The 17,498-nt window shown below is 36.1% G+C and overlaps 1 protein-coding gene and 1 long non-coding RNA gene across 6 annotated transcripts in view; one reads left to right on the forward strand and one right to left on the reverse strand.

Moving 5' to 3' along the window:
• Nucleotides 1-7,769, forward strand: part of fbxw12 (F-box and WD repeat domain containing 12) — a 45,011-nt gene extending 37,242 nt beyond the window's left edge. For 4 of the 5 annotated variants that reach the window (XM_087994268.1, XM_087994269.1, XM_043708002.2 and 1 more), the window contains one exon: nucleotides 440-1,808. In XM_087994268.1, coding sequence (XP_087850394.1) covers nucleotides 440-539 — 100 coding nt within the window. In that variant the 3' untranslated portion in view covers nucleotides 540-1,808. Of the gene's footprint in view, nucleotides 1-439; nucleotides 1,809-7,573 lie in introns of those variants that run through there. The other variant, XM_043708003.2, reaches the window with a different exon arrangement.
• Nucleotides 7,770-8,318: 549 nt separating this feature from the next.
• The window catches only part of LOC122558983 (uncharacterized), a 30,318-nt gene continuing 21,138 nt past the window's right edge, over nucleotides 8,319-17,498 (reverse strand). Inside the window, exon 3 of the long non-coding RNA XR_006314295.2 lies at nucleotides 8,319-16,234. This is a non-coding gene — a long non-coding RNA (uncharacterized LOC122558983). The remainder of the gene's footprint in view (nucleotides 16,235-17,498) is intronic.

Genomic DNA, 17,498 nt, shown 5'->3' on the forward strand with positions numbered 1-17,498 from the left:
TTCATGTTTTCTGAAGGGTCACTGGACCTGAAAAATTGACTCTGACTCTGCTTTATCTCTGCAGATGTTGCCAGATCCACTGAGTTTCTTCAACAATGTTATTTTTTGTTTTTGATTTTCCAGTTTTAAAGTTCATAAAATTCTGACTCATCGATGACCAGATAGAACAGTGACATTAGGGTTAAAGAGGCAATTATGCAAGTTAACCCTATAATTATTTCTGCTAAAAAGAAAGAATGGAGATAGGCAAAGATGGGACTTTATGCATAACTGAAGTAATACCACTCTACTGGAAAAGCCAATGCACGCATATTGTCTATAAGAATGTAGAGATTAGAAGATCAAGAGGGTAATAACATTGATGTAGACCAGTCCATTAAAAGCAAATTTATGATTGTTAGTCATTTACAATCATGTTAAATGTGTTCTTTTTTTGCAGGGGATTTAAAAGTGTATTGTGTGACTATGTAAGCATTGTTGGTGCTGTTCAATCAAAGGATGGAAAAGACATTCTAAAAGCATACAACTTCAATCTGTAAAGAGTTCTTCCATCACAAAGACTACTATAATCTGTATAGCATGAATGTTAAGTATTATTTTGCAAAGTGACTAAACATTATGTACATGTGGCACATGATTATCATTATATCATGCTGATTTTTGATTTAGCTGTGTATTGTATATTGACTCTGGCAAGTTGAAAATAAAACTGCTGGTTTGTTTTCAGTGGCTGCCACACTGAATACTCTTTCCCCTGTAAAGTGATTCCCAAATAACATTTTAATTGCTAAGGGAACTTATAGAATAATGAAATAATATTAATAGGAATGTCCAGAAAAAAAGAAACTGCTCACAGCCAATTCTTTTAGCAATTTAGCCTTCCCTTTATAATACCCTAGACATAATTTAAAATAGCAACCTTTTACCCTGTAAATGGCAAAAATGTTGGCCAAGATTTTGGTGTTGAAGTAATGGCAAGTTTAATGTGTGCATCATTATTCATGTGAGACGTGTCCAGGAACTTTAGGAGTAAAGGCATACATTGAGAATTAAGAGTCGCTACAATTTGCTGAACAAATTTTGCCACTCCATCAGACCCTTTAAAATGATATTCAACATATTTTTCGTAAAATGCAATATTTTCAATTAAATTTGGAGAATGGTAGGACTGCAAAATTACCAAGGTACCTAATTATTGAAGATTTGCACTTCTGTAATGTCAATGAACCTGTTTTGCCCATAAAGGAATTATGAATTATTCTTGCAAATAGTAAATTATTTTTAAAAATTATTACATTTCTTTTGCCCCTTGTCGATTCATTTTTTTCTTGATCTCTTCCTTTTTCTTACTTAGGCAAATTTTGCTTTGATTAGTTTGATTTTCTGTTTTTTTTCTCAAATCCTTAAATCTATTCAGGACATAAACTGTTGGATCCTATTGTTTATCACAATCCTAGATGGCCCAATGCTCTGGTGATGCTGTTATCAGCTAACACAGCACAAAACATTGTCAAGCTAAATGAAGAGATTATTAAAAATTCAATTATCAAGACATATCCCTGAATGCTCTATGCCATCATTCTTATAGAGGATCTTAAAAATCAGAACATTTTGTTCTACAAAACACCTTTCCCCAAACTATCTATCCCATTTATAAATAATAGACTGTTTATAAACGTATTATGTATTGCAGCACTGAATTAGTGAATATAGACTCTACTGCTGGAACCATGAAACATTTGGACAAAAATGTGACCTGTCTATTTTAACTTAATAGCAATGCCTTGTAATAAATGATCCCAAAACGACTTCTGCAAGTTAAGTCTTTCTTTCAAGGAATTTGAGCATAGCTGACAAATGCACCATTTAGTGCCCATCTGTAACTACCCTGGAATGCTGAGATGGGAAGGAATGTTGGTATGTGGGAGTTCCAGGTTCTTGACCCAGTGAGTGAAGGTACAGTAACAGTTCCACATCAGGATTGTGCACAGCCTGAAGCAAATTTGCAAATGATTGCATTCCTATGTGCGATTCCCTTTAGGTGGCAGAGGTTTAATTTGGGAAGGTGTTGTTGAAAAAGCATCAGCAAGTTGCTGCAATGTATCTTGTACATGTACACGCTGCTGCAAATCAGTGGATGGAGTGAATGTTTAAGGCAGCACTGCCAAACAATCAAGCTGCTTTATCCTAGACAGTGAAACTTAAAGTGTCACTGGAGCTGCTTTCATCCAGGCAAGTGGGGAGTATTCATCATATGCCCATCTTGTGCCTAATAGATGGTGACAGGCTTTGGACAGTCAGCAGCTTGGTTACACACTGCAGAATTCTCATTATTGATGTTTTTAAAGCCACACAGAATACGACCAAGTATACAAGTAATTACTGATTAATGGTAACCCCCACCCAGGATATTGATGATGGAGAATTCAATGGTAATGTTGTTGAACATCAAGAAAAACTAGCCATCCATTTAGGTTCAACCATATTCTACTAACGGTTGCCTGATATGGGAACCAAGACATTATCTACAATCAAAAAAAGCAATCTACAATTTTGAAAGAATTTTTTTTATTTAAATAATTCTACAAATACACTTCTGATGAAAATATACTTTCAAAGTAGGTTTATCAAAAAAATGGAATAAACATCTTAAAATCCTTAATATTAGCAACTTTTTATGAATAAATAATGGCAACAACTCTCACAAAAGCATAAACACTTACAATAGAAGTCTATGTTGTGCTCAAACACAGAAGTTTAAAGATCAGAACTTATACTATTATACCTCACCTTTTTTAAGGTAGTGTATGTTGACTAGTCATGGCTGCAGAAGATTCAGTTGTAATGTTCATTATGATGCCCTAGGAAAGGCAGCAAGTTGTATAGTTATCTCTTTTGGGCCAAAATCTCTGTCCTCGAACTATGCAACCTACTACCTCTACCCAGGAGCACACCATATTATCCACAATGATCATCTTAAGGTTTTTGTCTGTCAAGAGAAATTGCTTCAACATTTTCAAGTACAAGAACCATACAATGAAGCAATCTTCAGTGTCTAAATAGAGGCCCATGTTTATTTTATTTTCTTTAAAAAGTGTCCTTACGTTCATAAAAATAAGTCTGTTGTGAAATCAGAACTTTTTTCTTTATTGTAAAGAAAATTTGCACTACCTGATAACTTTACAAAATTAGATTACCAATGACATTATTTGTTGGAATGACAATTATTTTACAACCGTCCCCTATTTTACCTCTGCTTAGTTTTGAATTCTTGTTGCTTTATAGTTTATGGCTGACACCCACCCACCAATATCTTGCCAAAATGGCCATTAACAATCACAATATCAACAAACATTGATAGGCTGTTCAAACATATAAGGTATCACAATGAAACCCAATCGTGCACCCACAATGTTCATCAATGCACCTTTCAATGAAGGGCCTTGCTGCACTTTGAGAACGAGCATGCAGCATCTACCAATACTCCTGATGCTTTACAGAGGTGAGTATCTCAGGGGATTGAGTACCTCATCTCCCCACCTCCTCCATTTTGATTGAATCCACACACCTGTTCCAGAACTATAAAACATAAAACCTTTAAAAAAGGAAATTGACAGGAAAGGGCAAATTAACCAGGGCAAATCACATAACACAGGAAAAGCAGCTCTGTGGTTAAATTCATAAGGTGAGTAAACTTTCCGCACTAATTACCTAAATATACCTAAAATATACCCATCACTGAAAGGAACAATTAACTGTTATCTACAAGGAAATTAGTTCCTGATAATACTTGTACCGAAAACTTTTGATCAAAAATCACACGTCAAGAATTTCTAGACTACAAGACTTTATTGCAATTTCTAGACTCCTAAAAAAGTATAATACAGAAGTGAATAAATGAAGTCACAAACCAAGAAAATGTAATGCATTATTACATTTAGCGTTTGCGGTCAATACCTAGAATGAGATTTAAATCACAGATACAAGACCTTTATAATAGATATGTAACAGCATTACATGCAGCAGATCAATTGGCGTTAGATGGTTGTGGAAGATATTCTGCCACCTTAGGAAAGACAGTAGATTGTATAGTTATCTCCCAGTGTGGGTGTGACCCTAAAACTATACAACCTACTACCTCATCCCAAAGAGCAAACTCTACTTCTGTTGCATTCTTTTTGTGCAATTAGTGCTCTGCAGAAACACAGTGAAAGAATGAATAATTTAACATGTGCTAGAATACAAAGTCAAACTCTTGTATCAGTTAAATCAAATACATCTACTTAATATTTATGAAATTTAAAATAGCAAAAATGTTACCTGGTAGCATCATTTCATTGTTTGCTATGACAAATTACTTAGATTCTACTCTCTTCAGATTAGAATTTCTACACAGCTGAACAATGCACTGTGTAAAGATTGATCAGAACCAAAACTACACTGACTCTTATATTACATTCTATTACTAATTGCCATTTAATGTCTACTTTTCTCCCCCAAAGTACTGTTTCCTGAAAAGTACTTTCAGGCCATTGGTGCAGAATTTCTGAGATATGCTGAATATCTCAGAAATATTCTTCTCAGAAAACTTCATCTCAGAAAGTTAGCTACTTTTTCTTTCCTACGTATCTATCTTCATCATAAGTAATCTAATTAATTCAACTTGTTTTTAAAGTGAAATGAGTGAGAAATGCATCAGGCATATACTGAGTTCCCTGGACGAAGATTGTTTTGGATTTTTCTGACAGATTGTTCTGGAGGTCCTGTTTTTCAATGCTTGGATGACCATAACTAAATGGCAAAATATAGCCTTGCAGAAAGAATGAGAGATAATACAATTACAGTTGTTCAACACAATGGGAAAATTACATTCTTTTTTGCTAATTTCTATTGGGAACTTTAAGCTTTCTGATTCTCTGTCACCAATCTGAAAAAAAAAGCAGCATTTAGTTATGGTCATCCAAGCATTCAAAAACAGAGGACCTCCATGACAATCTGTTCCAATCAAGGATCGGAATTTCTGACAATTTTAGTTTCTACAATATACTTCAAATAAAAAAAAAAGTCAAAAACTAAACTCTATACCTATGGTCAGTGCACAGATGCCACAGGCTGCATAATTTAAAATGGGTTACTTAAACCTATTTCAAAGAATATTGCTAATACAGTAGGAATGCTCAGATCAAATGTGCAGTGTAATTCTTTAAAAGTCCGAAACAATCTTCATCCAGGGAACTCAGTATATGCCTGATGCATTTCTCACTCCTTTCACTTAAAAAACAAGTTGAATTAATTAGATTACTTATGATGAAGATAGATATGTAGGAAAGAAAAAGTAGCTAACTTTCACCGATATTCAGCATATCTCAGAAATTCTGCACCAAACTTATACCAAATGATCTGTAGCAGTTCAAGAAGGCAGCTCACCACCCTTTCTCAAGGGCAACTACAGTTAAGCAATATTGCCTGGTCCAACCAACTATGTCCATATCCATAAATGAATTAAATAAAACATCCAAGAAAGGTGAAGAGTGTGTTCAGGTTCAGTTGGGATGCACTCCTAAATGATTTATTGGCACAAAGGTCACAAAACCCCATGAGTTCAAGTTAGCTTACATTACTTAGAACCAACTTTTGCGTCTTGAAGGGGGCTTGCATCACAGAAAATAGCATGAGCTCAGACATTTCATTGCAGCACTGGAAGCCTTGCAGAAGGAGATGAACAGGACAGAGAGATAGGCACTGCACTAGCAGCAAGCAGCCAGTACACAGTTAAAACCAGCAGTGAAACAACAGACAACTGGATGCAATACTACAAAAGTTTATGATCTCATGAGAGCGATCAAGATCAGCGAGTTCTTCCTCAAATGCCAAATTCCACCAACAGCATCACTAGCCTCACACACAAGTAACACCCCTTTATTTGGGAGCAATCGATAACAATATATACCTCATGCGTAACACTCATAGCTTTACCTCAACTTCATACAATTTCCAAAAGGCCTTTGACAAGATGCCGTACATGAGGCTGCTGCATAAGATAAGGATGCATGGTGTTAGGTGTAGAATGTTAGCATGGATAGAGGATTGGTTGACTGACAGGAAGCAAAAAGAGTGGGGATAAATGAGTGATATTCTGGCTGGTAATCAGTGACTAGTGGTGTGCCTCAGGGATCGGTGTTGGGACCACAATTATATACAATTTATATGGATGATTTGGAGTTGAGGACCACGTATACAGTGTCAAAATTTGCCGATGACACGAAGATGGTGGCAGAGCAAAGTGTGCAGAGGACTGTGAAATTTTGCAGAGGATCATAGAGTGAGTGGACAAAGGTCTGGAAGATGGAATACAATGTTAGTAAATGTGAAGTCATACATTTTGGTAGGAGTAACAGCAAAATAGATTATTACTTGAATGGTAAAAGGTTGCAGCCTGCTGATTTGTGGAGGGACCCGAGTGTCTTTCACATGAATTGCAGAGGGTTGGTCTGAAGGTACAACAAGTAATTAAGGAGGCAAATGGAATTTTGTCCTCTTTGTAAAAGAGGTGGAGTTTAAAAGCAGAGAGAAAATGTTACAGCCGTACAAGGTGCTGGTGAGGCCACACCTGGAGTACTACGTGCAGATTTGGTCTCCTTACTTAAGGAAGGATATACTGGCACTGGAGGATGCAGAGGAGGGAGTGCAGAGGAGGTTCTCCAGAGTTGAGGGGGTTGGCTTATGAGGAAAGGCTGAGTAGATTGGGATTATATTCATTAGATTTCAGAAGAATGAGGGGGGATCTTATAGAAACATAGAAAATTATGAAGTGAATCGATAAAGTAGAAATAGATAGGATGTTTCTACTGGTAGGTGAAACTAGGACAAGAGGGCATGGCCTCAAGAGGAAGCAGGTTTGGAACTGAGCTGTGAAGGAACCTCTTCACCCAGAGGGTTGTTAATCTATGGAATTCCTTGCCCAGGGAAGCTGTTCATGCTACTTCAGTGATCGCTTTTAAAGCTAAGGTAGATACTTTTTTTGAAAAATAAAGGAATTAAGGGATATGGTGAAAACTTGGGTAAGTGGAGCTGAGTCCACGAAAAGATTGGCCATGATCTTATTGAGTGCGGGAGCAGGCTCGAAGGGTCAGACGACCTACTCCTGCTCCTAGTTCTTATATGTAAACCTCTCACACATGCACACACATACACATCTCAAAGATGGTGCACACTGTCACCATTCAGGCTCATCACTCAGCCACAATGTACCAAATTCAATGGCACACTTTTCTCTCTCTCGCATGATAAGAGCGTCCAAACCACAAGGAGCAGCAGGTACAGGTACAGATGTGTGCCCTCACCTTCAGAGAGATGGTGCTGTACACCACTGAAATGACGATGACTGAGACCATGCCAAGAAGCAAAATTGACACCACAGAAATTGATATTACAGTAATACCTGAGCCTTCTGCTCACATCCTATTTCTCCTTTATCAGACAACGTTTTGATTTATAAACTATAGTTGGATTAAACATTAATTCCTTGTTTTTCCTTCCTTTACAACACTATCCTTATGCTTTCATCTTTCAGACACCCAAGAATTACAACTTGTCCAGGTAATGAAGAGCAAGACCGGAAGGAGTAGGAAAAGAATGTCGATGAAGAAACATCATCACTGGTTCTCACAGTTAACAGCTCAGATACTAACGCTGTAAACACCAGCTTAAGACATGCAACAAGCAGAAAACAGAACATAGGTACCAGTTAGATGGAAATGCTGCATAAAAGTTCCGTTGTGCATGACATGAATGAGGACTTCAATGATGAAGCTTACAGGAAAAAGATGTACAAAAGATTTGTATACATAAAAAATGGGTGCTGCACTGCGAACTTTTGCCAGTCAAGCAGTCGTCATTAGGTAGCTCTGTACAGAAGCAGAAATACAACGAGCATGTGTTAAGAATTTTTAGGTATTTTTTGTAATGGAAAAGTGTGACTTCACCGAGTTTAATAACGGGCACTTTGTAGGGGACTTTAATGCTAGCATCCCAGTCAAAAAACACTGTTATACTGAGTAACAGAGGATAAGTGAAGTTGAATGGGAAATTGGAGTTGTGTTCACTGGCACAGTAGTCAAGTGAGCCAATCATGGGAATTCCATTTAGAAAGATGCTGTGGGAGTTAAATCCGGCCTTCTTCCACTGTTCACTATATACTTGGTGGCAATAATGAGCATATGCAGCAAACAGAGTCAGACTTTTGAGTAATAAAGAATTTCACCAGAATGGTCCAAGCCAAGGAAATATTTTTTAAACATTCCAAAACGTCCATACATGATGACATCTTGTGAGGTATCATAGGTTTTGTTAAGTGCGTAACATGTACATGCATGGGTGTACATCTTAAGTTAGACAGCAAAGAGACTTCATTGTTCAGTTGCCAAGTTCTGGTTTCTTCTGGTGGTTTAAATGTTGACAATGCATTACAGACTAAACAAAGGCACCAGTCTCCAGCTTTTACCTGCAATATTGTGTTGTGTATTGTTGCACACCAGCAACTGAACCCCTTTCCAGTTTTGGTACAATTCTGAAGTTACAAGTGGCACGCGCAGAGTGATGGGTGCAGTAAATGTCGCATGCACTATGGAACTGCTACCATCTCAAATGAGAATGCTCATGACCATGGTCAATTTCACCAATTCACAGTCCTACTCAGACTAAAGGTGTTCCTATAGCAACCTCCTGACTGTAATGGAGACATCTCACACATTATCCTCTGCCTCAAAAAGGAACAATCTGTGAAAATCCTAGGTGGATGTGGCATCCTATTAAAAGCCTTTCTCCGCCTCATCATCCCTTCAAGCAGCTTGTCCAGTCACTTCTGCTCATTGACCTCAGCATGACAGACAAGGAGAATGGAAAATACAGCACATGCGATAGGAGCAGAAGTGCATACAGAACTCTTGAAATGAGAATCAAAGCCTTCACCAAGTGCTATACTACTTCCTGTACATTTCTACAATCTGAAATATTTACCTACAAGTCTACAAATACTTCTACTAACTCAGCAAAAGCCAGCAAATACCAACTAACCTGAAAGGAATCAATGATCTCTTTAAGTAATACTAATGGTGGTGCTTCACACAACTAAATTAAGTTTCAGCTGTAAGTTTATCTTTAATTAAAGCAAAGGCTGAAAAAGGCATCAAGAGATTCATATAATTACATGTTTACCCAACTGTATGAGCTGCTTAAGCTGTATACTTCTACATCACTCTTCCAGCGACAGTATTAATTACTCACCCAAAATAGCACTGAGCAGAGTCCACACCAGAAGTGAACGGACACCATTCGCAGGCCCAATAATACAGGCAATATGCTACTGAATTTTTGCAGTTCAGTTGTCTTAAGTTCAGAAAGTATTTTGCTAAGTAACTAGCACCCAACGAACTACACTTGGACGTGAACAAATACATTCAGAAGAGCAGGATGTGGGAGGCAAATATAGAACAAACTGTAGCTTCCTGGTACAATACACTAGTGTGTCAAGAAATAGCACAAGACCATTTCCTTGCTTGGTGAAATCTAGATATAAGGTGGATATCAAGGAAATTCTTATATGGCAGTAAGGTGATCTACTGGATCAAGAATGACACAAGTCTTTGTTTCTTAACCACAGTACCTCTCCTAAAATGTAGCAACATTTTGATTAATCTCACTCGACATGGATTATTTACTGCATGCATATAAATTTTAATGTATCAGACAGCACAAAGAACTAATTCTAAAAGAATGGTTGAAATTCATTCTTCAATATTGTGGACACTGGTCAGTAGTCAATAAATGCTGCAGTAACAAATAGCTTCAGGCCACCACAAAATTATACAGTACAGTTTATTAAATTGCCAAATGCCCTCAATATAAAATTGCACAATTCATTGTTTTGCCAATGAAAGGCGTTTTGGAATGACTAAATTCCAAGATTAACTTATGTTGATTATTCCCAACTACTCTAAGTAATTCATTCCAGTGATTTAAACCCCTTATTGTACAAGGATATTCCAGAATTTCTACAACCTTTTATAATTAATCTGATCAATCCATCTTTAAATGAACACTTGCTGCTCTTCCTTCTCCAATTCTTAATAAACTTGTTCTCTATGCATGCCAATATTCTTCAGTTCTGCATGTCTTTAGCTGTATTACGCCTTAAGCTCTGCGACTCTTCCACTAAATATATAAAGTAGGTTGAAATTGCCTGCTTTAATATGATTATGATATGGAAGAAAAGAAATAGCATAATCAAAATTTTCCATAATTCCCTGTCTAATATTCCACAGTAAGCCACCCAAACTTCAATAAGTACTCTTTTGAAACATTGTTTTGAGTTTTCATTTTTTTTAAAAAGAGGAAATTTGTTGGCAAATCGGCATAAAAGGTTGATAACTGCGCCAAATATATTAACGATATATTACATCAACTACAATTTAAATACTAGATTCCTTCATTTGTGTGATTTTATAAAACTGCATAATAACTTCTGTACAAGCAAGTCACTCCCCATTAAACAAACACTTTCGAAAAAGAAACCTCTCGACCTAACAATGCACCAGATCATTCAGTGAACAGCCATATTTGTTTTGTGCGTGCAGCTTTCAAATTTCCTGCATTTACGTTATTTATACTAGATTCATAATGTATTTATTTCTATATTTTAATGTAACTTAAACTGAAGAGTTTCAGAAAACATGAGTACAAGAAGGCTTAACCAAAGATTATTTAAAATGCACATCTGCATTGCAGTATTGTCCCTGCGGAGCAGGGACATTCACTAGCCATCTTATTTCTTTTATGTCAACCCATGGTACGTTCTATTAGTTTATTATTTATTTTGGCCTTAAAAAAAATTTTCGATTCAGAAATATAAGATGCTTGCTGCAGGTCTTTTTTGTCATAGACCTCGTTAATGTGTCACTGGCTTTGTGAGGGTGTTCCCTCAAGAAAATCAAAGCAAATACCAACACAAAATTAACACTGAAAAACAAAAATATAAATAAACGCATATTATTTAAACCTTGGCTCAGAGACAAAAACATTGCGCCTCATTATAAAAGAAAAAAAATCGTAACATGACGCTGAATGGTTTATTGCCAAAAGGTGGATACTTGCCGCACTTCAAACGCAAGCCAAACAGGGACAGAGAATCTTCTCCTTGGTATCACTCTGTAGAACAAAAAAAGTGAAGCCGCAAGCTTCTTTTGTGGAACACTGACTGTAAAAATGGGAGAAAAAAAATTAGATGTTAAAAGCATTTTTAAAAAGTCTTCTGCTTTAATTTGGCTACCTTAGATCCATTTGACAACTAGAAAATTTAAACAAAGATGATTTATATACGCTTTTCAGACAAAACAAAATTCTTTATAAAAACAAGCCTTGATGAACAGACAAGCAGCACTTCTGATGCATGCTAACGCCCTTACAAAACTAGCCTCGTATTCATTTACATTAATATTCAAAAGGGCGGATGTCATTCTACAATCCAATGTGGATGCTCTCAATTCCAAAATTACAAATAAAACACACGTATACAATCAACAAATCTTGTATGCCTTATTATACTGATATATTCTTTCATGCTGACAAACGAACAATGAATTTTATTTAATCATCTATTTAATGTTTGGTCACAGCTTGGCATAAATCCCAGACTTGCTCTCATATGCACTCCTTGCACCCCTCCGTCTGTAACCTACGCCAAAGAATTTGTTTTAGCATTGAGCACAGATGGGAGCGAGTACTTGGTACAAGCAGCAACCAAATGGATACATATTAGGAATATACTGGCAGCGATACAAAAACGTGAACCTTTGCAAGGAACTGGCACAGGGCCTTCCTCAGATTAGCATTTTACAGGAACTCGAGATGAAGAAAGAAAATCGAATGGACAAATCATTACATTTTATTATATGTAGAAAATTATTTCACTTGCCTTTATACTGCTTTGGTGATAAAGATCAGTCGCACAGGAAAACAAATCCAAGGTAACCAAGGCATTGCTTGCTTCAGAGAGCATGCTGATGCATGCCCACTTTACTGACTCCAGCTACGTCAGTTACAGGATAAACCATGCAGCAGTATTTCCAAAATATCTACTACGGTTTTGTTTGTAACAGTGCAGCTACCGCAACTACAATCAGACATCTGTCAATTAAGCCACCGCAATTTTAACAGTTTACACAATAAGAACTGCTAAGTATTTTTTTTCCATTGAGTATTACAAAGAAATTTGACAAGTGATGCCTAAATTATGATCAAAGATAATGAAATACAATATTATTAACCACAATATCACAATTACAAAAAAAACACATTAATTTATCGGTTTACTATAATTACTGAACAAGTGTGGTCAATGAGATTTCACATTCTTAGTATATGTCACACTTTGAAGTGAGGAAATAGAAAATCAAATTTATTTCATAAACCAATGTACAGGAAATGGATCAGTTATAACTTGAGTTGCAAAATGTTAGGATTTACTAAAATTCTAAAGAGGGTTTAACATCTAAGTAGTCATTATTTTCCATGTTGTGCAAAAAGAAATCTGGAGTCAAAGACACAAAGGCCAAAAAAAAAATCAGAATTCTACTTATGCAGTTCACCACTGTTAACAGTGTGAATACCCACTTTAATGGCTAAGATTAGATATAAAGAATAAAATCATTGTATTATTTGGTCATGTAACATGGAGATTGGCAGCATTATGAATTTCACGTACTCTAGCAACAAAGCACATCTTTTAAAAAATTAATAATGTAGGATACCTTACTTGTTGGCCTGAATGCACTCACGGATTTTTTTTTTTTATAGTTAGGACTCAAATACAAGTTATAACCTGGTTACTTTTAGGTTTCTTCACACTTCAGAGAATTCTGGACTGAAGCCAAAATGCCAAATCTTTGGATAGCTACCAAAGATGCAGATCCAAAATAGGATACATAAATGTGAGATGCCCACCAGAAAAAATACAAACTTAACAGCATCACCACCTAAGTCTACGGTCAAATCAAAGATGTTATCATTACAGCATCTCACCATTTCTCCAAACCACTTAAAAAGTGGGAGATAAAATGCTGATTTCCTGTTTAAAGTTTCCAAATTCTTATTTTGTTCATTCAAGCAGATTACCAAAAACAAGCAAGAATATATTTGCTTTCTAAAATACACTGGCTAACTCTTCACCAAAATTATTATAATAGGGAAAATCGATCTACATAAATATTTCCAGAACTAAAACTTTCAAGCACATCCTCAGAAATATGAAGAAAAATGTCATGGTTAATTTATTTCTTTTAAAAAGCTTTAACATTTTCATCAGCTGATAATTACTTACTTATTCTTCTTTGAGCTGTTAAGGAAGCCATATATTCTCACTGCAAAATGCAACGTAAGGGATACAGATTGATGCAAAGCAGATTTTTGATGTTTTCTAATCAAATAAATTCTCAACAGAGAAGTAGGATTTCACTTATCTGGTAATCATATACTCAGCAACATTTAAGCTTTCAAACATAAATCAGCAGCTGCAGTTAATCTTGCTACATTTCCGCACCAACATAATGTAAACCAACACCCTAAAACACAAAGCAGAGCAGCTCACTCATAAGGGAACATTTCTATCAATCAAACTTCAAGATTTCAATGGAAATAATGGTGCATTTTAATCAAAAAAACTAAAACACATCTAATTCAAAACACATTAACTTGTAAACATACCTCAGTTAAACAATATGCAAAAGCTTGCATTTATAAACCTGCCTTTAATAAAATGAAACATCCTAAGACACTGAGCTACAATGGAGACATTAGGATTGGTGACCAAATTCCTGGGTAAAGAGAGATGTTTTAAGGAACACCATAAATGAGACACTGCAAAGCAGAAAAGCTGAGAGTGGAAATTTCATAGTACAAGATTCAGCTAACACTGTCAACGATAGTGGAACAATGAAAATAGGGGGTGCACAAGAGGCCAAAATTGCAAAAGCATATTAGGGGAGGTTAAATGGAGACAGGAAAGGATAAGTCAAAAAGAAAATTTTAAAAAACAAGTGTGCAAGCTTTCAAGATTGACATATGCTGGATTGGAAATTATTGGATGTCAATGAGTCACAAGGGTGATGAATAGTCAGGATTTGGTGCATGTTAGGATATGGCAACAGTTTTGGATGAGCTCAAATAAAGAAACAATAGAAGGGAAGAGAAAGTGAATTTAAAATCTTTAGAAAATTTGTCATAAGATTTAGACATAATAAGGAAATCTTATGCATATCATTTATGGGCGGCACAGTGGTTAGCACTGCTGCCTCACAGCGCCAGAGACCCAGGTTCAATTCCCGCCTCAGGCAACTGTGTGGGGTTTGCACATTCGCCCAGTGTCTGTGTGGCTTCCTCCGGGTGCTCCGGTTTCCTCCCACAGTCCAAAAATGTGCAGGTTAGGTGAACTGGCCATGATAAATTGCCCGTAGTGTTCGGTGAAGGGGTAAATGTAGGGGAATGGGTCTGGGCGGGTTGCTCTTCGGAGGGTCGGAGTGGACTTGTTGGGCCAAAGGGCCTGTTTCCACACTGTAAGTAATCTAAAACCTGCTTTACAGCATGTTATAAATAAATATGAAAACATCAAATCCTGAACACTTCCCTTTCCAAACTTTAAATTCAACTGATGCTCTGAAAATAACATAAATTTGATATTTTATTCCAGTTTCAGAAACTGTTGCAAAACAAATATACAAATACATTAAAAATGCTGATAGAAATCTGAGCTGAGCGCTTTTATTTCGTTTGGTGAGTGTAATATCATTGGAATTAAAACATGCTGCATGACTTAACTCAGTATACCCACCATTTCTCTATACTGATTTGCATACCTCTTAATCCTGATGGTGAACAAATTGGCTGCCCCCTCTCAACTGTATCTAATTCAGCCTTAAAGAAATAATTTCATAATCAACATGCTCTGAAGTGTGGATTTATTTTTCAAAATGGTGTATTATCCATGTAACTGCTGGCCTCAATACACCATATTAGCAGATTATTATTTGGCACACAGCAACCAAATACTAAAACATTGTTGTTCAAACACGAGTTGGCAACTTTATTGAAACGTTTTACATTTTCTATATATAGAAAACTAACTCAAACGAAGTCTTACAAAATGAAAATTAATTTCTGACTATCCATAATAAGAAATTTACAAGATACCAGGCAGTTCCAAAAAAGAAAATTATTTAATCTATTCATCCTCAAATGCTTAATATTACAAAGCAGTTCATTCTGGTTATTAAAAACAAAAATAATTTAAAGTTTACATAACTGTAATCTATTTGAAACTTTAAATCACCAGTAGTCAGTTCAAGAAACATTTTATATTACTAATCCCCAATAAATGTTCTCAACATCTGCATTCTCAACTCTAATTATGTAGAGTGGTGAAGCACAAAGACAGGATAATGGCTCCTAAAATCAAAGTCAATGTTTCTTCCCTATGGCTACCTAGATTAATTCCACTCTCCTGCTTGCTTTCTACAACCATAAATATCAATGTTTTGAATCTTAAACTAGGTCTGAGATGTTCAGGTTGGAATTTGACAATTTTATGAAACTTTGTTCCTGGCTCAATGTGTCAGCAGCAAGAGGTTCAGGGTAGAAAACCAACTATGCACTACTGTGTTCAGTAGCATGGTTCTGCTCCAGGCATAAGTATTAAAAGCACCAAACCTTTTTTGTCAAAAAAGGCAAGCAGCATCATGTAGTTAGGTTGTATTAGGAACATTTTGCTTGATGAAAGGTTTCAAGATCTTCATGCCGTAACATTTCAATTGGATGTTGCAGCTTTTATTTGCGTAAAAACAGAGTTATGATCATGCATAGAAAGCACAGGGGTGTAAAGCTGCATGAATAATTTGAAGTGGCAGCAGTAAAAGAGTAACAGTGGTTAAAGAGGTACTTTGTGGCAGCTCCTTTCTCAAGTCTGCAATTTTACTCCATGTGTTAATGACATTGTTTACATGCTTTCTCCAATCTTTTCCAGGCAAGTGTGTTTTTTTTAACATTCATATTCAATCGGATCTGCAAACTTCAAATGTGTGTAGACGATGGTGGACAACTTTACAGGAATATGTCAATGTTAAATATCTTCTGCTGGCTTGCAGTCAAAATCACAACCCTTTAAATTCCCAGTGGGGCAAAAGTTTCTCTAGTAGCAAACAAGAACATACCGGCTTAGACAACTTGAATTAATAACAGATTATGAGGTTAAAATTGTATTTAAGAAAAATAAATAGGATACATTATTATCACAACATTGCCCAACATATTCATGAATAGAAATTATGATCAATATTTTTCTCCCTTTGCTATATTTTCTTAAACAAAAAGACAGACAAGAATGAATGCAGTCAACTAGTTTTACACCAAAGTCCACAAACAATCTTTATGCATCAGTGAAACCAAGCCATGGAAAGACTAGAGAAAACAATGGGTCGGGGAAGAGGGGGGAAATCGGGAGAGCGATATATTGTTGATAAGCAGTGCACAGAACAGAAAGGCCAAACATCCGTTAACACAAGCTTCTTTTTACTCCAAAGATTTAAATGTAAAAATCTTAAACATTTTGGAAATGCCAAAAGTATCCAAATTTTGGCATAGGATTGGTAAATGTACAGAAATAACAGTTTACATAGCTGGCTATAATAAAACAATTCAACATAACTGTTGACGTGACTAGAATCACAGGGTACCAGGGTAAGACTATAGATAGTTAACAATCTAGTAAAGCAAGACAGGATAATGAGTCAAAGTAATTATGGAATACATTTCCACTCATGACAGTTGCAGAGGTCAGGATGGATTTCTAGTTCTTCCACTGTGGACATTTTCTCCTCTCATCATACAAACCTCAGAACACATTGAGTAAGAATTACCTGGTCCATCAAACCTGCCTTGCATTGCTGCCAAATGCCACTCAGCATTAATGACTCAACATCCTGTTAAGAATTAGGATTCTGTTTCTTCTGGATGATCAAGAACATATCTTTCTCTTTTCAGAACATGATAAACCTTTTACTGATATTTGTTGCACTGGAGGAAGAATTGGTAAGATTTCAGGTAGTGTAGCAATAGCTACTTTATTAATAAAACAAAATGTTAGAAATACTACTCAGCAGGCCATCTGTGGGGAGAAAGAAAATAAAAATTAAAGTCTCAAGTTATTAACCCTCAAAATTAGTGGTCTGCTTCTTTCATGTATGTTAACTACTTTTAGTTAGATATTAACGATAGCACATACTGTCCTGTACCAAAAACATTACATTTTCCAAATAAAACTGCCTGCACTGAAATAACTTGCATTAACTAGTGTACTCACCAAAGCACAATGTCTGAAGGTACTCATACAACTGATGGTAGGCCTATGACTAAAATTTTAAATAAAGGTAGGTCACCACCGTCTCAAGGCTATT

Source organism: Chiloscyllium plagiosum, unplaced genomic scaffold (genome assembly GCF_037043375.1).
Source record: "Chiloscyllium plagiosum isolate Xiang-an unplaced genomic scaffold, Cpla_swu_hap1 HiC_scaffold_14, whole genome shotgun sequence".
Taxonomy (NCBI): domain Eukaryota; kingdom Metazoa; phylum Chordata; class Chondrichthyes; order Orectolobiformes; family Hemiscylliidae; genus Chiloscyllium; species Chiloscyllium plagiosum.